Source organism: Condylostylus longicornis, unplaced genomic scaffold (genome assembly GCF_029603195.1).
Source record: "Condylostylus longicornis isolate FDR11 unplaced genomic scaffold, ASM2960319v2 ptg000031l, whole genome shotgun sequence".
NCBI lineage: Eukaryota > Metazoa > Arthropoda > Insecta > Diptera > Dolichopodidae > Condylostylus > Condylostylus longicornis.
This window is the reverse complement of record NW_026578000.1, coordinates 7,446,172-7,467,935: the sequence shown is the minus strand read 5'-3', so window position 1 is coordinate 7,467,935 and position 21,764 is coordinate 7,446,172. Positions and strand designations below refer to the sequence as shown.

General features: G+C 23.6%; 1 protein-coding gene across 1 annotated transcript in view; it reads right to left on the bottom strand.

The window, feature by feature from the left end:
* Positions 1-539: 539 nt before the first annotated feature.
* The window catches only part of LOC129608552 (helix-loop-helix protein 11-like), an 82,402-nt gene continuing 61,177 nt past the window's right edge, over positions 540-21,764 (bottom strand). Inside the window, exon 3 of the mRNA XM_055520135.1 lies at positions 540-800. Within this exon, the coding sequence (XP_055376110.1) occupies positions 762-800 (39 nt within the window). The 3' untranslated portion in view covers positions 540-761. The remainder of the gene's footprint in view (positions 801-21,764) is intronic.

Genomic DNA, 21,764 nt, shown 5'->3' with positions numbered 1-21,764 from the left:
TAATTTGATGATTAGGGGGCGCCCACAGAGGAATGTCAAATATTACTTAATCAAATTTATGTATGTATGTGAAAAATTTGTTGCGTAATTTATGAAAGCTTTTAAAATAACTAAAATAATTTTTTTCTTTTTGTATTTAAAAACTAAAATTATTGTGAATAAATTAATTTTATTTAAAATTTTCTAAAATATTATTGGTATTAATTGGAATTAATATAATTTTTGTTTTCTATTTTTAGAACTATTAATGGAGGAGTAATTTTTATTTACACAGGCTTTCATTTATATAAAATGTACAAAATGATTTTGTTGTTAATGAGATTAACAATTTTTCGATTATAACTGAAAATATTCTTAAATTTGAAATTTTGAAAGCATTTCTTATTCTTCTGTATTCCAATTTTTTTAAATTATAAAATTTGAAATTGAATAATTTTTGCATTGAAATTCTACTTTCATTGCAAAAGTTGAGAATAAAAAATAAATGAGATATTTAATAGCACAATATGTATATTATTATTAAGTTGCATGACAGTGTAAGCGGTATGATTTATAGACTCGAATGTCCATTTACTTGTTGGAATTACTGTGCGACGAGAATTAGCATTAACAAAACAAAATTTTTGTTTTGAAATCAAAACAATTACTTAAGATTGAATTAATTAGATTGTTATGTAATACTATAATAATCAAGAATGTATAAGAAGCATAAAAAATTCTTACAAATTAATTTGAAATATTGAAATTATATGGTCATAATTTTATTCTAATTTCCGTGACATATTGTTTTTTGAACTCACCTGAAAAAAATAAAAGAAAGAAATAAATTAAAATAAAATCATATAGAAGTTTGCATAACAATTTATTTAAATGCAGTATTGAGTATTTTTATTATTATATTTAAATTTATTAAAATTTTGAATATTTATTTGTAAAATATACAAGTGGCATCGTATTTAGTTTATATTTCAAAACTACTCAATAATTTTTACACAAATTTCTCATAATTCCTTTAAGAGAATGAAACTAATGTGGATTGTATATGGAATATGGTGTAACAGTAATATAAATAACTCTTATTTTGTCACTGTTCACAATAAGTAGATAAATTTCTCAAATACACAATAAATTGTTTATATTAATTAAATAATTTTCCAACATTTTAATTTTATTTTTAATAAAAGAAATAAAATAAATGATCAGTGCCAATGTATACCGCCCATATTGTGTGATTGTTCTTTTCCACTCTTTGATCTTCTACTTATAATAAAAATAAAACCATATATGAAATTATTATCTTGCATAACTTTTAAAATACAATTTAAAAATTTCAATTGCAATAAACATTAATTATAATTGAAATAATATAAAAGAAAATATTGTAATCAATAATTATTCACGGGAAGACAACAAACAGAGCAAGTAAGATATGAAGGTTTTAAAACAAAAAGAGTTTTCTTTAATTTCGAACTTTTCAATTAATTTTTATCTTTTGTTTTTACAATAATTAAAAATAAAAATCACTATATCGTATACATTTATGAATAAATAGAAAAATGAAGATAAAACTTTCAATATGGTTATTATCCTTTACAATGTACGCATATAAACTGTGTAATTTATGAACTTATTTAATTTCAATACATATGTACATGTATATGATCCCGTTATGTTGTTGAGTCAAACTTTATGTATGAAATTTTTAGTATGATCTCACATCATACTTCTATCTTTACTATTGTTCGTACAGAAGTACTTATTTTATAATTAAGTATTTGTGTATGTATATATAGATATAAGTACTTATTTCGTTTCTTTTCAAATAAATTCAAAGTCATAAATCATTTTTTTTTTGTTCCTTATTATTTATATTGTATGTATAGTAAAAATTAACAACTTTTTTTAAGCTCTTTTTCTTTTATTATCATGAACAAACATCAAGGTAATGAATATTAAAATGTAATTTGCAACATTGTTGCATTTTTATAGTTGTTGTAAATAAAAACATTAACTTTGTTGCAAATATTTCAATAATTCATAAAACTTATAAAAAAAAAACGACAATAAGAACGTATTTTGTAAGAAAAATTTTTTAAATATAAAGTTTATGTGCTTTTGGAAGAAGAGGAATAAAATTTTTCAAAATGACTTTTTAACACTTTGACTGTCGTCAAAATATTTTATAAATTTTTCTTATGTCTAATATTATTGATATAAAATGAAATTTCCGTAGTGTCTCATTTTATTTATAAAATATCTGTTAAGATCCAAAAAATAATTATTATTTTAATAAAGTGAAAAAATTTTAATTATTATTTTAATAATAAATATTGGTTTTCGAAATAATTTGACACGTGGCTCATATTGGTATCATGTTATTATATATGCTTCAAAGATAGTGGAATACATAGGGTTAATAAACTAAATACAATCAATTTTTATTAAAGATCAGGGATGTAGACAGTTTTTATTTGTTACCTAATTAAATACATATGAAACGCCAGACTGTTCACATTAATGTGACACTGCGATAGCGACAGTCGCACGAAGTGCTAAAATATTATTTGATCCACAGATATTTAGATTGTTTTTGATTAAATTATTGTCAATGTAAACTACAACGACTAAATGTAATATAGTCAATATAAACTACAATGTTGTAATTACGACAACGACATTTTTGCGACATCTCGTACGACTTTCGCTGTTATTGTTTTACAAAAATGTCAAGAGTGCAGAAAGAACTATATTGTTAAGAAGAACCATATTATATAATTTTTTTATGATTTAAATTAAAATAAAAAAATAAAAAATATAATATGTGTTAAAATTTCATAAATCATACCTGTCAAAATTGACAACCTAACATAATAAATTTTACGGAAGAAAAATTAAGTTGTTTCTGTTTCTTAATATTCTCTTACAATATTTTTGATGAACTTTTTAAAAATTTTTTAGTGGGTTATTTTCCAACTCATACCACATCATATTTATTTCAACTACATCCCTGATAAAAAAATCCACAGCTACATTATTATTGTATATAATTGAATTATTTTGTGTGAATTGGAAAATTGCTGGGAAAAATGTAAATAAATTTAAAAAAGACGAAAAAAAATAATTTTTTTGTGTAAGAAACTTGTGTAACTTGTTAGTAAATTAAATCGATAATATTTAACAGTCTTGCATATCAACTATATTTTAATGCAAAGCGGTTAATTAAGAAAAATAAAAATTTCATAAGAAAAATAACATTCTACTTGCTATGAAGAATCTCAATAAAATACGATTGGTGGCGTTGCATCTATTATAAATAAAAAAAAAAAATCTTAAAATTATTTTAAATTGCTTTTTAATGGCAATTTTATAAAAATGTTGAAATGTCTAAAAAAATTTTGTGTACACTTTTTTCTTTATATTGTGAATGGTTGAGTGGATTTTTCTTATAGAATTTTTGTCAGGTGACTAAAAACTATTAATTTTTATTTTTAAATTCCGCATTAATTACCGTAAATAAGAAATTACGATGCTATTGCAATTACAAGAGAATATTTATTACTGTTAAGCCAAGTAAATAAAAAAATAAAATTTATCTATTCAATAAATATTAATTTTTATTCAATTATCAGGTACCAGTCGTTCCAGAAACCATTTTCGACTGCCTAGATCAAAGATAAAAAAAAAACTGGGTAATGAGATATAAGTTCTTGCTACTGTTAATCAATGTTAAATAAAATAGTTAAGATGTTAACAAAGTTTTGATGGGAGTCTTACAAATATTAATATTAAGGAGGGAATATAGGATTAGTATGGAAATTTCAGACCAAGGAGAGTGTTTTATTTTAAAAGAGAAAAAAGAGCGCTTCAATATGAAAAATCACTTTTTAAAAAGGTCAATCACCCGTCAACTGATTTAATGGTTCAAAATATTCCTTTAATATTTTTAAATATTTTAATTTTATTGTCATGTCATTTTAAATTTAATAGCAAAAAAAAATATTCAAGAAATTTTGTGCACCGTTAATTCTCATTTGCCTGCCATTTTTTTAAACTCTTTTATTATGAAGAGAAAAAAACATTTCTTTCAACTTATGAGCATTAATTTCATATGAGCATTAATTTAAATTACTCTCATACTTAAATTAAATCACTACAAATATAATAATAATTCTTTCTACAAAGCAGTTAATACCTTTTTTTGTAATCACCTACCAGTCAATGAACACCAACCCACACACATTTATTATTATTTTTTTTTGTTTTTTTTTTTTTTGTATTTCATTGTATTTTTAAACTTTTTCAATATTCATTCATTTACAGTCTAAATGATTACACATTATCTCTATATACCTACATCGATACAAATATGTAATTATAGAGCACTGGATTATAAATAATACTTCCATGTACATTATGTACATTATGTGTATATGCAAGTAAATATATATACATATGTACATATAATGATTTATAAGAAACATAACGTCCAATGATGACAATATTTTTAAACGCCTCTGCATTTCTTCAATTGGAAAAAATTTTAATATTAACGTAATCATCCACATATAGGGTTTTTCAATAAAAATGTTATTAAAAAAAACTCAATTTTCAAATTGTTTGACATATTAAATCCCGAATTACAAGCGTAACCCATGCAATCGTCACCTTACATTGAATAATACACTGTTTTGTAGTAGTTTCAATAAACTATAATTAAAGAACGTAGAAATCAGGCATATTACAAGGTAATTCAGTGAAAATGTCACCAAATTTGACTAATGTCATTTAATTTGACAGTGACAGTTAGTTCATGTCGTTTTAGCTATCTTTTTAGTGGAATTCTACTTTCTCTAGATCAAATTAAAATTTGTTTTGATTGTTTGACACTGACAAATCTTGTCATTCTAGTAATGATTTTCGTAAAATTCTACTTTTTAACATTCAATGGATTTTTTTATCTTAATATTTTTTTGTTCCTTGTACTTAACAAATGAACTTTTACTACATATGAACGTGTTGTACAGTAAAACATTTTCATTTAAGAACACCTCATTACTTTTTTGCCCTCCTTCAAGTTTTGATCTTGTTTTTATATTTATAACAGAAATAACAAAAAAAAATTAAATTTTTTTCCAATTGCAATTCATAATTATACTTTTTTTTTCTGAATGTCTAAAGTCATGCAATTGAGAGTTTTGTTCAGTCAACAAAATAAATATAAATTAGAGGAGAAAACATAAAAGAGCATAAAAGTAACCCGAAAAACACCTTCGCAAATTTATAATTTAACACAATGCTTGTGGCTGCTGTTGTTTTTTTTTTTATTCCTAAACATTCAACAGTCTAGAGCTCTTGAATGATTTGCACAGTCTTGTTTTTCATTTCGTTTTTTTTTTCGTTTTTTGTTTTTTAATTGAAGTGTGCATGTATTTCTTATGTGGAATGCACAATGCACATTTCTAGTTTTTGTTTTTTGTTTTGAAAATTTTTAAATTATTTACTGTGCGCCAGATTACCGTATTTTTGTATAATCATAAAATATTAGAAAAGATCTTGAATTTTTTTTAATTTAATTGTGTAGGAAGTTCTTTTTAATTAAAAACTATAGAAATTTTTTTTTATTTGTATGATTTTTAAGGGCAATCCTATTACATAATTTTCCGGAATATAAAAAAATGTCAAAAGTTATTGACAAAATGAAGGTTTAAATGTCGCATGTTAAATGAATATTTTGCAATGTCCTTGAAAAGTGACTTAAAATCTTCTCAGAAATATCGAATAATAAGAAGAATTAACAATGTAACTCTTTCCGAACAAAAACTTAATTATTTGACTCTTTTTTTTATATTATACATTATTTTGTGTACATTCACAAACAAATACATTGAAAATGTCAAATGATTAAATGTCAACACCAAATCAATCTTATTAAGTGAAATATTGAAAAAATGTTGAAATATTGCAAGAATAATGTTGTGTTCGTAAATGTCGAATATCATCCTGAATATAATTTCAAAATTTTGTGATATAGTTGAAAAAAGTGGTTATACATTTTTAAGATTTTTCACGAATACAATTACATTAAAAAAATTTGTATGGAAAATACATAAAATACTGGCAATAGTATTGTGACAGGTCAAAGTCAAAAAGTGACATCAAAAATAAATGGAAATTGACGTTAAATTTTCAATTTCGTTGAATTATAAATGAATGGAAAGATAAGTTAAACATGCATGTTAAAATTTAAAGCAAGACATGTAAAATCCAAGTCATGTGCAAAAATATGAATGTATACACACCGTAAATAAATATACATACAACAAACTAGTTTAATTAATTAAAATGTCTCACAGACAGCCGTTTTCAAAAAAAAAAAACATTACCTAATTTAGAAATTTCAATTTTTTCTTTTGATTTTTTTCCATCACTATTACATTCAAAACGCTAATGTATCTTTCCCCCTTCCGCCTTTCCCCCCTTTTTCGCTACCTTCTTATTAAAAATTATGATTCATATCCGGTTCTGTTTTGTGTTTTTTTCTTTATTCTTTAAGTATTTGAACTAAAAATGTCTAGATTTAGAAGAATGCGTTTATTTCTCGTTAAAAAAATTATAAAATAATTCAATTAATTTTGCTAGTTTTAAAATGCCACCATGTTAATTTATTTATTATTCGATCAGGTGGCATTTGACTCTATTTACACCTGCTAATTCTCCAATATTTGTTTTTATTCTGTGCAGATTTATTAATGACAATGTGTATTTATGTGAATGTACATAATATGTATGTAGCTTTTTCAATAAATTTTATAGAAAAACCACCCTCTGGGATTAATAACGATAAATATTAGAAAATATTGGCTTTTATAATTTATGTATCGACATACTTACATGTGTATGTACGTTTATTAAAATTTCAATAAAATATATTGATTAAAGTGTGCGTGGGTTAAACCGTTAGATACATTTTTACAATTTTTATATTTGTAAAAATATAAAATATACTGGATAACGGAAATATGCAATATTTATAACTCTTCAAATAAAAAAGCAAATAAGCAACTAAAACAAATTTGCACTTTGTCATTTTCAAAAGATTGCAATTATTTAAATAATATTTGACTGTTATGGTTAAATTCTATGTAATTTTTACGATAAAAAATTAATAACGGAAAAAAAGCAAAAAATAACAACGAATTTTCTTTACAAATTTTTTTGCCTCACTTGTTATGCCAAGTCGTATAAGTTAAATGCACCCGATTATTTATGCCTATTGCCTCTTCTAAACAATCGCACCAATTGCTCAAGCATATTTCTCGCATAAATTGCTTAAAACCAATTAGTTACTGTTAACATTTATTTGGCCCAAGCACTCCTACCAATTCTTTCAACTCAAATTGCACTTTTCTACATCTTAAAAAAATGTTATAGGTTAGCTGTAACATTAAGACTGTACTGCAGCTGTATTTAATATCGGAGCTATAATTTTGCAAAATATAACGGTTGCAACATTTAATAGAAAAGTGTTTATTAATACAACAAAAAAGAAATTAATAAAATAAATTCATTAACAACCATAAATTATAATTAGTTTATGCATAAATAAATAAATTTTACTAAAAACATGTTGAACAAAGATGCATACATGCTTAATAAATTTGTGAATGACAACAAAACTACAATGACAACACGATAACAGCTTTCATCACCACAATACTATTATAATAATAATGATTATAATCATTACAATAACTGGGTATGTAATTATTAATTAATTATAAAATTTCTAAATTAAAAAAAAAAATTTTACACTAATAAAAAATTGTTTTCTTTTTTTTTTCTCTTCTAATTTTATTTTCTTAGAAAACTAAAAATAGAAAAAAAAATTAATAAATAATGAACAAGAGAGACTCTGACTGCATAATAAAATGATTATTTAATTAAATTGAATGATTCATTAAAACGTAGTAGCAGTTATAAAATGAATTTATGGTTGAAAATAATTAATTTGAAATTGTAAAATAAAATGTAAAATACAAAAGAGAAAAAGAGAAAGAAAAAATTTTTTTCTCATTTATTTTTCCAATTCATAATTTTTCCACCCATGTAAAAAAAAAAAACAATGACTGTTAAACGATTTCTCAAATGCTACAATTTTATTTAGATGTGTACATAATATGTGAGCCGGTATTGTTTTCGTAGCAAACATTAAACATTTTTCAACACACTGAAATCGCCGAGTTGAAATGAAAGGAGAACAAGACTTATTTGCGGCGAAATGGTAGAATTCATACAGAATAAAAAAATGGACCTATGCAGAATGAAGTGAAAGTATCGCCGCGTATTTAACAGATGCCAATAACATAGCTTAAAATCTTATTTAAACGTTGAAAATTTTTTCTGACATCATTGGTTTTCATGTTGTGTGACATTATATGCGAAATACTGATTATCACTTGATGACAATAAAAAAGAAAGAGAATCGTAATCGATTATGTTGTGCTCCAATCACTAATTTCATTTTTTGCAATTTCAAAGTTATGAATCAAATGCAATGTGTTTTTTTACTACGCTTTTAAAAGCTTAATATAAAAAAAGTTTTTATTTTCTTCAATCACCAGAATAGTAAAAATAGCTTAATAGCAACGTACAGTGTGTAAATTTTATAGTTACATTTATACGAATATACATACATACATTTAGTAAACAAATGTGTGCATGTATGTGAAAATTATAAACACACGATAATTACTATTAGTGCACATTTGTAAATTTTTAATAATTCAATTAAAAACTATTGAAAAACGTTATTCAGTTATTATAAAATTAACAACAACAATACTAACTTAATATGTGTGCACACTTATGTACATTATTCAATCAAGCGGTTGTTTTCATTAAAGAGAGAAAAAAAAAGAAAAGTTAATAATAGCTTTGAAGAGCAAAACACGTTATACCAATTGAAAAAATTGTAAAGAAAAAATCAAAATTTTTTTCTTAAACTCATTGACAACTTGAAATCCAGTGTTACCATTACGAAATTTTTGTAGAAGATTAAAATGTACGTATAAAATTATTGAAATAGAAACGCCTTATGGGAACTGCTCACTATTTTGAGCGTTTTTTGTGAATGTTAATATGAGAATGTACTAAAAATAGAAAATATTTATACCTAATACAATCGCACTCTTAAAAGCATTTATTTTAGCGGCAAGTCAACTTCAATGCTTAATATAGAATAATAAATAAAAGAGATAAGAAATAATATTTATAAAAATTTGTAATTCAAAATGTGTAAGTTCTTTCTTTGTAAGAATGAAAAGAGAATTTCAAAAAAATTCTTGTGATAAGATAATTTAGTTGTGCTACTTTTAGACTCAATCAATTAAAAATGATTATTCATATGTGTTTTGTTTCTCTTTGACACCTAAAATGTGATTGCAATAATTTTTGCATCTTTTAAGAATTTCAGTTTTTCATTTTTATGAATAAACAACTTTTATACTATTCGCAATGTTATTATGTACATAACTATTATATACTATAACTATTATGTACTATACAATATATGTATGTATGTACATAACTATTATTCTTTTAATTTTTCTCAGTAGAATCATGTGGAAATTGTGCTAAAATGAATGATGACAGCAAATATCAACTGTTAAGAGTAAAAGAGGTAAAAATTTAATACTCGTAGAGAATAACTTTAATTATAAAACTTAATTTTTTAATATCTTGAGAAAATATTTTTTAACTTTAATTTTACATTTAGTAAATGGAAATAAGAGTTCAAGCAACTTTTATTTAATTAATATGTATGTTAAATAAAATCCGATTGGTTTTTTGCTTCGATAGTGCTAATTAATGTGGCACACACAATGTAGGTTACATTTAAGAAATAAAGCAACATTATGGTTACATAACGTAAAATATACTCACACATAAAATTTTCTATTTTTGCAATACTGGTTTATAAATTTACAAATAAATATTAAAATAGTTTCTAAAATATTTACTGAGGATATGAAGGCTGTCTTGTGTTTCATAAAAAAAGAAGAAAAAAATTTTTTTCCTAAAATATTTTCGCCATCTTTAAAAGTAATTTTATATTCAAATCACGATTTTATTACAATATGATTGATGGGTTGTTTTTTTTTCTCTCATTTTTTATTTTATTTTATGAGAGACAAAGCTTAACATATGGGCACATTATTATTTTGAAAGTATAAAAAAATAAAAAAAAAACCAAAAAGTCATCATGAAAGTTGATTTGACGCTAACCATATTTTTTTTTCTCCTCTTCTTCTCACGCCTGTTAAAAATAAGTATGTATAAGATTTCTTTTTAAAAATATTATAATTGTCATTTTTCATTCATAATTTATATTTTTTCAATAAATATTTTGTATGTTGAATTAAATTAAAGATATTAACATACATACGTGTAATTGTATTTAATTTCATAGAAATGATTGAAAATCTAATCACTAAGAAGTGAAGAAACGTTAATGTATTATTAGCGAAAACGAAAGACTAATAAAAAAAAATGTTTACGTACATACAATCAAGAGAGAAAGAAAAAACGAGACGGTGTTTTTTTCCGTTATGAAGAGTTATTATTGACATGTTGTCACAAATGTCAATGAAAATACTGCAGCAAAAAATTTATTTTGAAAAATAATCAAAATTTTGGTTACTTTTTCTAAAATCCTATGATCGTTTTGATCAACTCCATTAAAATTTATTTCGATTCTTTTATGTGTATTTGTCTCTCATTATTAAGTTGTTCATATTTTTTTCTGTATTCTTCTTAAACTTGCCTATTTATATTATTTATAAATCGGTTTTTCCTTTTCATATACATAAATACATAACAGATAAATGAGACATTATAACGTTATATGGGTACAAACATATAAAACACATTATAATAAAATGTTAAAATTCAGTAAATTTACAAAAAAAAAATTCAAAGCCACTTAAATATGAAATTATAATAAAAAAAATACTGTGATCTTTTTCTATTTATTTTTTTTTTTGAAATTTTTATACTTAATACACTTAGGCATCTTTATTACTACAATTCACAATTCGAACTTATTTATAAAGTATGTAAGTATGTATATTCATTAATATAATTTCTACCTACACAAACTTTTGAAGTACATACATATATATGTATGCACATACAAACTTATTATGCATTCTAAATGTCATGTAATACAGTTTATAATAATAATAATAAAAGCAATATTAAATGAGAAAAACTTCTTTCTCTTTTCCTTTAAAATTTTTAAAAATCGAAGAAAGGGACTGATTACTTTAATGTCACATATCAACATGACATTTTGATGAGCATTAACTATCGCACATTAATTGTTAGAGTATGACTGACTACAAGCGAAAATTAACTGTTGTCATTTTCAAAGAAAAATAAAAATATGTACATATGTATATAAAACTATGCATCGCCTTTATCTATAAATATGTGTGTATGTACGTGTAGAGGGAAAATGCACCTTATACGTCTAATAAAAATAATGACAATATGTAATAATAATGAATGAGAATGTTTTGAAGTACATACGTAAAGATAATGAATGACTAATTGTTATGATAAACATTAATTCTTTGAACAAATGAAAGTTTTGATGTTTTTACCATAAAAAAAAACATCATGAAAATTCCATTTAAATACAATTTTCTTTTCTAGTCTCATCTCTGTGAACGGAAAATTTTATTTGGAGAGCAAAAACAAAAAAATATAATTACAAAAGAAAGAGAGCAAAAATACAAAATGTCAAGTTTGTGTAAAAAAATAATTAAACTAATTATAAAAAAAATTTTCTTTCATGTCTGCAATGCAAGATGTTGCTGAAAAAATTCAGAGGCAACTTTCACCTACCTAAACAAATTTACGTAGTTCTCAATCAATAGTTCAAATACTCTTATGTCAATGTACTTATTTTGCATAACTGCAGGATAGCTTCATCAAATTCCGTAATGGCGTTAATTTATTTATCGTTCGTTTTTTTAAAACTGAGATTGAACGGGAAATCAAATTTTTCTTATTATTAAAACGTCACTTTTTTTTCCTTAAATATGTAAGTATATATGTATGTATTGGTGTTTTGAAACTTAATAAATCAAATTATTTTAAAAACTCAAATAAATTTGATGTGCATGCATTTGAATATAAATTTATTTGTATGTAATTTAGATTTGTGCGTATGTTGTACATTCTTGCACATTTAATTCTTTTGATATTTTAATGACAGAAATTGTATAAAAAATCATGTGAAAAACAAGTAAAATATAACTTCAACTCATTTATAAAATCACATGCGGGTTGTATTGGAAACTAACGCAGAAGTTAATGAAATCGTAAAAATTATTTCTTAAATAATATAAAATGTGTAAGTATGTTTGTGTATTAATATACTTTAAATTTTATACTTAAACTTTTAAAAACACACCTGACATTAAATAACGTACCTACATAGTACATACCTCATAATGACAATTTCTGGATGACAACACTTAAGTTAATGATAATGGAAATAACAGCTAACCAACACTAATGAAAATTAACATGAAAAATAGCAAAAAAGAAAAAAAAAAAGCGACGAAATAACAGATGGTTAGAGTAGAATCGAAAATACTACTGTTGTCATCTTTATTATTGTTATGTTATTATTGTTGCTGCTTTTTTCCTCACTAGAACAGATGATAATTTATTTTGACATTTCGTATCGCATCGTAGCACATCGTCATTTTGATAATTTTTTGTTTTTTCTGCTGCTCATTATTTATTTTTTATAAAGTTATGAATATTTTTTTTTTCAGATGTGTTTTTGTATATCAAGGTTAATGATAACAAATGACATCTTTAAATTAAAAAATTAAACAAAAATTTATAATAAAAAAGTCAAAAATTCTTTGAAAAAAAAGAAGAAAATGAAGGAAAAGGAAAATATTATAAAAATTTGTTTCTTTTTTTTTCAGTGTATATGTATAAAGAAACTGTTCTATAAATAAATAATAAAAATATATTATTCAAGTTTAAACGCAATATTTTTATTAAAAAACAAATTCAAAATGATCTTGTATACTTTGGAAAAAGCGTGAAAGTTATAAAATAATAAGATTGCATACACAATATGTATTATGTATTTATGTACCTCTTCTGTATAAGTGTTTACATAAAAAGTGTTATACAAAATTTATTATAAAACAAATAAAAAGTAAATAAATATGGTTAATGAATAAGAAATATAAAATAAAAATTACGAAAAATATGACAATACTTAGAGTGACATAAGTATGCATGTCGACGAATATCAATTTAAAGTGTTAAACACAGCATATACTCTTTTTTATAACGTGTAGATCTCAGACATAATTACAAGAACACATAGCAATTTCCCAAAACTATTTAATGTTAATAGTTTTGGACAATTATTAAAATTTTTATTTTAATAAATAATTGATGGAAACTACATGTTATAAAAGCGAAAAAAAGCCAAGGGAATTTGATTTAAATTAAGGTGGTCCTACTGAAATAATTCTTATTAATTTAAATTGCATCGTGTCAACGTTAATTATATCAAAAATGTACAAAACAATGTACAACGGTGATGCCACAGCAAAGTGAATTCACAACAGTGTCGTACTCCCACGACGAACACCCTAAAGAAAACCACTATTTATACTTATATTCATTTTCAATAAAATCACCCTAAGTAAAAAGGGTATTTTAATTGTAGTTAAGAAGATTTGTCTCGACGTAGTACATAGTAATGCATTCAGAGAACAAAAATAAATGTCAAATCTATGACATTTAAGGTTTTTCAAGATTGATACCTTTTTTTACTTCTGTTTAAAAACAACAAAAAATAATATTTGCGTTCCATACACAAACCAGATTTAACTTCTGAAGTATTATCAATTCTCTATTGCGTTTAAAATAAAGCAGGCAGATAAAATATAACATTATTATTATCCAACATCAATAATATGAGAATTTATCTGGCTAGATTAACTACATTATGTACATACAGAAGAAACTTTCATTATTACTTAAGAAGGCAGAAGTATATAAGTACGTAGACAGATAGTTATATGCACGATAAACATGTATATACGTGTAATAACTGTAATATACATAGTTACATATAATATATTATATAAAAATAAAATGGTGAATTGGTGATAATCGTATATAATTTAAAATTGAATATAATAGTATAATAATAAGCAAATGCGCTAAATTTGTATATTACCTAAGGTCATCAGTAAGGAATTTTTCTAGTGAAAAACGCTTTCACATTCATAGCAATTTTTATAATATAAAAGAGAAAAAAAAATCAGCTGATTTTTTCTTTTCTTTTCTTTTTATTTTTATTATTAATTTTTTTTTGTTATTTTATTTGCTTATATTTCCTTGTTATATCTCATACTTTTCAAGGAAATTTCGTAAGCATTGAGAGTAAAAAAAAAAAAAAAAAAAAAGAAAAACCAAAAAAGCAAAACTAAAAATTTTTTGTTTGTTTTTTTTTTATTTCAATTTTTTTTGTTGCTCATCATACTATTAAATGACTGAGTAAAATTATAAAGTAACGTATGATGAGAATATTGAGAAGAAGAGAATCTTGTAAAGGAAAAATATTTTAAAATTTTCTTTTTAAATATGAAACTTCCCTTCACATTCATGACAGTATTATTTTTCATATTTTAATAAGAGTGATTTTATATTTATGTATATTTATTATAACACTGTACAGATTCTCTTCGAAAAAAAAAATTATTTCGCCATTAGTTACATTGATTTTTCTTTTTTTTGTTGGTTGTATGAAGTGTACGGTCTTGAAGTTTGAAGGAGATCTCTTTTTTAAAAATACAAAAAAAAATTATCCAACTATAAAAGTAATTGGAATGTAAGTTTCAATTTATTAAAAAAAGAAAATAAAATTCCAATCAAAGTTGCGCTCAACTAACTCAAGTACAGTGAGAAAAAAAAAATTTTTTCATTTTTGTTTTCTTTGTTTTTGATTTTATTTGTTCCCTATCGCATTTCATTTTTTTTTTAGTAAAAAGACTTGAAAACTTTTTACTTTTAAAATATTTTACTACAATTCAAAACTTATAAAAAGTTTCAATTTCAATGCAGCGCCGCTCCTCAATTGTCTATTTTTCTCTCTCATTTTATTACTTGTCTTATTCTTCATATGAAGTAAAGAAGGAGTATTAATTTGCTAATATTTGTAATATCACGAATTTCGTCCGTATCTCTCAACATTCGGAAAATTACGAATTTTATATAGTCAATTCCAAATTACTAAAATTCTGCTATATTAAGTTCATAGTAAAAATAAATATCAAAAGTTCACGAATCGCCGCACGTAAGAAGCAATTTAAATAGATCGATCGCTTTCAATTTTTAAGTTCTGAATAATTTTTTTGAGTTTGAGTTCCCTAACACAGTGTAATTCATGAATGATAAAGCTTGCTTATAACAATTGAGCTAACTTGATGGTGCAATAATTATATTTTTATGACTAAAAACTTTCAATTACAATTAATTGAATGTTTTTTCAAAATCTTGGTAAAATCAATTTTCTTTCAATGTGTTTGTTAAAATCTGTTTTTAATTGATGAATTTTTAAAATCTAAATTTTTATCTTCTGTTTACAAACCCTAAATTTTTTAGAAAAATTCTTTTCAAAACGTTTGCGAGTGTAATTGCCATCATTAATTTTTTTTAAATAGCTATGCAGTAAAAATTCTGTTAATGGTACTTAACAGAATATTGTATAACAGATATTGTATTTTAAACAAAAATTTTCAGTGAATTTTTGTGTTGTTGTAAAATGAGGGAAATTTCGATCAGACTTTTTTTTTCTTATTTATTTTCAAAAGAAAAAGAAACTTTCAGTAATGCCACACTGTTTTCGTCTTAAATATACCATACTACAATAGAAGTAGATTTCTTTCTCATTCTAAATAAAAAAAGTCGGGATCTTTAGAAATCTTTTCTTAATTTTATTTTTTTTTCTCCTTAACATTTTTAAGATGATATTTTGTTTCATATTTTTTCAAAAAGAAAATTGGATTCGTTAAACGGAAGACATGAAAAGTGTTATATTTTATTTTTTTTCCTTAATCTTAAGTCTTGACATAATATTGTTAAGATGATCAAATCGTAATCACTATCATATACTTGACTTTTAGTTAGTTAAGTGTGTAGTATGGCTTCTTTTAACTTTTTTCTTTGAAATTCCTTTTTATATTTTTGTATTTTTTTCATTTTTAATGTTTAAATTAAAAGATTTTCTTTTGATCTCTTATTACTTTGTAACTGCTATAGTAATGGTGCTCAAGAAAAAAAAATGAAACAGTAACTGAAACGAAATAAGAGAAAGAGAAAGAGGAAATACAAGAGGAATTAAATATGAGAGAGAGTATGTATTTTGAAAGCAGACATATTGTTATGTTATAATGATTATTACTGTTAAATGTTACTGCTTAATAAAATTATAACCAATATGTAAACAATAGTACTTGGACTATTGCGTTAATATAGGATGAAAAAAAAAAGTTGGATTAAAATTTTTGAATTTAATAAGAATGATTATAACAGAATGATACTAACAGAATTATATGTATGTATATCAATTTTAATATCTAAAACTTATAATATTTTATTAATAAAAAAACATCTGTTAATGTTATGTGACGTTATTAATTTTCTTGCATAATAATTTTTGTATCAAATTTTTTGATATTATTATGAGAAATATTTCGTAAATATTTTAACAACTGGATAAATTTCAATTAAATTTTAATCCTAAAATAGAAATAAGAACAAAATATAAAATAAAAAACAATGTAATTATGTATAACAATACCTATTATAACCTTCACAATGAAAGTTATCAATATTTTTAAAAATAAAGCCAATATTATTGATTTTAAAGAATTTTTTTTATAAAAGAGTTATAATTTGTTATAGCAATTTAATATAACACTTACTTAATATATCAAACTATTAAAAAAGAATTTTTCTAACTGAGAGAATATTCAATTTTATTACATTTCCCATAGCTGTTTTACTGTCCCAACAATAATGTTTTAACGCATAATACGAGTATTCACTTTCAAATGCATGATTGCCATGACTGTAGTACTAATAATTGTAGATGTGAGAATTGAGAGCGAAATGATCCCACTTTACATACAACACAGCCAGGCAATGATGTATTAAAAGAGTTTGTCCGTGAAATTTCCACCATGAATTAAATTAGTTTTAAAACGGATAAATACTTGATTAATTTTAACTTACATTGTTAACCAATTTACTTTTAAATTTACTCAATATAAATGTAGAACTTTAAATTTTCTTCTCGTTTTCACTGGTTTGCTATATTTGAGTACTTATTCAAATAATTTGATTTTATTCATTTATTCGTGTCAAGATTTTAAAAACCGAACAATATCTGTCTACACAATTATTCTAATATTTGTAATATTAATAGTAACAGCATATTCCAAAATAGACTTTCTTTATCACTAACTTTAGAAAAGAACACACACAATTTTTTTAAGGAAATAAAAAATTAATCAAATTTAAAGAACGTTACAATAATTTTTAATTTTTCTTTTTATTCAATCTTTTCTAATTTTATATTTTGTCTTAACAAGTACGTTTACACATACATATTTCAATCACTTACTTTTTAAGTGAGTAAAATAATAAAACACAAGTCTGTAAAGATTTTTAATGATTTTAAAATTTGAATTATTTAAAAGTTGACAAATAAAATTATTTCCTTCCACTTTTAATATTCCATTACATTGAACATAAGTATGTATGTATGCACTTATGCACTTGTACACAATATGCACTTAAAATATTGTAAAATCAAATGCCTAATAAGAAATTAAATAAGAAATTATAAAATCTGAAACGTAATATAACATTTCCTTCTTATGTTTTTCCTTTAAATTTCCTTTTAAATTTTTCTCATTTTTTTTTCTTAACTATTTTTGTCGCAATATAATCATCATTGCTCGTTAGCGTATATTACATATGCACATAAACTGAGACAAAATTACGATATTTACTTAATGTACATAACATTATGTTAACTAATTTTTCTGAGTGTATTCACGTTGCCAAAGATATGAAAAAACATTGCGCTATATATTGTTTTTGGAACCAATTTTTTTCGATGAAACTCTAAGAGTTTGTGTGAATATTGTATATTTTGAGAATACACAATACAAACTATTCACAAATTATTCACAATAATTTACGCTGCAACCACTTAAATTTATTTGAACCGCACTTATTTATGATGAATTTACAGTGAATCTTAAATAACACTTGAAATATTTTCTAGCACATACATATGTATATTATATAATATGGTATACATATAAGTACATGCATTCAACATTGTAAGTACTTGAGTACCCAAGTACGCTGCATAAATACATATGTACATATGTATATAAAATCTAATACTATTTGATTTTGTGATTATGAATGACAAAAATAAAAACAAAACAATGTTGACTTATGCCAATTTTTAATGAATTAAAAAGATTTCCGGTTTCTTATCGATTATATTGTGACCTTATTTATATAATGTTAACCTGAGTGAATAAAATTTGATTTATTAATTAAAAAAGAAAATTAATTTATAAAGACACTTGTGTTAATCAAATGGTCACAATTCAAAAAAACATTTTGGAAATAATTTTAAATGTCCTTTGTGCATAAGTCGATATTTGAATGTGAATTGGACCTAATTTTCTTGGTTATTGCGTTAAGTTCGAAAAAAAATTCATATTTTTCGACGCAAATCTATTTTACTTATAATGTGATATGCAAATATGTGAATATATTCGAATTTGTTGGCCATGGGTTAAATTGGATAACTTTTGAATAAATTCTAATATTCTCAACCGAACCTTCTTCTACGACCATAAAAATAAAAAGGAATCCATTTGAAGAAAAGCTCACCACACTGTTAAAAGAGATCGGTGCCTATCTGAGAAGAAAATCAATAACACAACATTTTTTATCATTGCGACATAAGAATTTAAAGTAAATCCAATTTCATATTTAAATCCAATAATTTTACAATTTTGCTTTACAACTTTGTATTAAACTTCATTTAAAATATTAATCAAAATCTACAGTTATTCATAAAAAAAATCAAAAATATTAACAGAGCTAAAACCGAACAAAAACATTGTATTCCTTTCTAAGCCTAAGTAAATATGAACACAATCAAACAAATCTACACACATGCATGCACATATTTACATTCTCATTCATACATACTTGGTTAACGCTGTAGGCACATTTTATCTAAATATTTCTTAATTTCAAATATTTTCCCACAAAAATTATAGCAAAAAAAAACAGACAAGAAAAAAAAAAATAAATAAAAAAAGGCAAATAAAACAAACAAACGAAAAAAATTCAAAAGAAACCTGATTATTTGCTAGCCTGTCTGGGCAAAAAAGAAAAAAAAAGAGAATTTTAGTTTTACAAGAAAAGAAAATATAGAAAATTGTATGTTAACAGTAAAGTCACGACATTTTGAATTTTTGTGCTACTACTTTCTAATAAAGAGTAGCACACATTTGACCAGGAATTCCTTGCTTACAAACAAGGAATGTTATATAATGTGGTTTACAGAGTTTGAACCCCAAAGCTGGATTATACTGGGCTTAGAAAATTGAGACATCCTTTATGTAAATTGTAACGGAACGACAATTTACGTGTTATATTCGTGTGGAATTATTTTTGAATTTCGGTCCTTTCTAAAAAAAAAACAATTGATTTTAAAAATCGATATGTCAGTATCATTCATGACATATGATTATAATTATTTTAAATTTAATTTCAATTTTGACATTATTGCCAATTTATTTTATATTTAATGCGTATATACATATATAAATACGTATATGTATTCCCACAATCTATTAATGATATTATTTAAAACAAACTGTTATTTATCTTATTTAATTTCATTGTTTTTGTTCTTTTTTTCAAGATGTTATGTCTCGAGTGAATACTAGTAATTGTTTTGAACATTTTCTTTAATTTAAAAAAAAATTATTTTAAATATGTAAGTAACAAAAAAAAATTAATTTTTTTATTGTACTTAATAGATAGAACAAAAGAGAACGAGTGAGAGCTATACTCGAAAGAAAGAGACCCAATAAAATCAAAATTAATAAAAAAATGTAAACACGCTTAATATGGTTCTGTTTTTGTTTCGTTTCTTTTCTTTTTTTTTTTAATATGACAACTAATGCCATTATAGCTGTCACTTTACATTAACTTATATTTAATATACGTACATACATTTATATATATGTATACACAATATTGACATTTATTTAATGCACACATATATGCGTACATAATTTATGTATAGTATGCTACATAAAAAGTAAAAAATCATACTTGAACATAACTTTCTGTTTGTAGCTTTATATACACACCATCTCACATATAATAATATGCGGACACTTCATATTTCTCCTTGTTATGACTTATGAATCTCATGTTATTGTTGTTTCTCTCCAATTTAAAAAAATGTCATTTTTTATTTCACAATTTCAAATACACATTAATATATAATTGAAAATTGTGAAATAAATTAGGCATTGTTTTTTTACATGCTGCTGCTGTCATGCCATTCTACATTCAACAAAAATATTTATGAATGTCGTATGTTGAGAAATATGGAGTAAGAGACTGTTAGACTATCACAAAAGTATGTACAAGAATTTACAGTTTCTCCGTTTGTTTTATTTTATTTTTTTTTTTGAAAGTTTTTTCTTTTAATTTTTCTATAATTTTTATTTTATTATAAAATTTTTCTAACAATTTTGTGCTACTTTTACAAAATGAAAACTTTTTTTTTCTTACATATCATATTCATTATAAGTACATAGTGTATGTATGTATATATGTATACAAATGCATATAGCGGTACATACAAACATATGTTTTTTGAATCAAATTCTTTAATTTTATAAACAATCAAAATAAAAAAAATAAGAATAAAAAATTGTAAAAAAAGAAATGTCTGAATTTAAATTGGAAACCCGTTGCGTTCGCAGGCGATGAAAATAGGTTTTTCTCAAAATATACTTGAGAAAAGAAAAATAACAAAAATAAAATAAGAAAGAAAAATTGTTTTTAGACTAGACTGTAGACAGAAGAGGAAAAGAAAAATTAATTTTAATAGTCATTTTTATACGAATATTTAATAAATATAAAAATAAAAATGAAAAGAAAAAGGAAGTTGAAAAGAGAAAGGTAACACGTAAATTGAATATTACGTACATACATTTGGTACATGTGTGTGTGTGTATGAATTTGTTATAACAATGCAAAAAATGTGTCCATGTTTTATTTAAAAAAAATTGCCTTGTATGGAAATGTTATGAAAAAATCTCTCAAATGTTGTTGCACATGAAAAACACTTTTTAATTTTTTTTACTTTTTGTAGTTTTGTAGTGAACGAGTAAGACAAAAAAAAATTTTCAACTCTAGCATGATGCATGTATGTTTTCGGTTTTTGTTATTTTTTTAATACAATTTCGAATAAAAATATCAATTATATTGGTATCTAACATTTGAACAGGATCTATCTTCCATTTATGAATTGAAAAATAATTGAAAATTGGCACGTACCAAAAATACAAAATTCCAGTACACAAATCATTAAT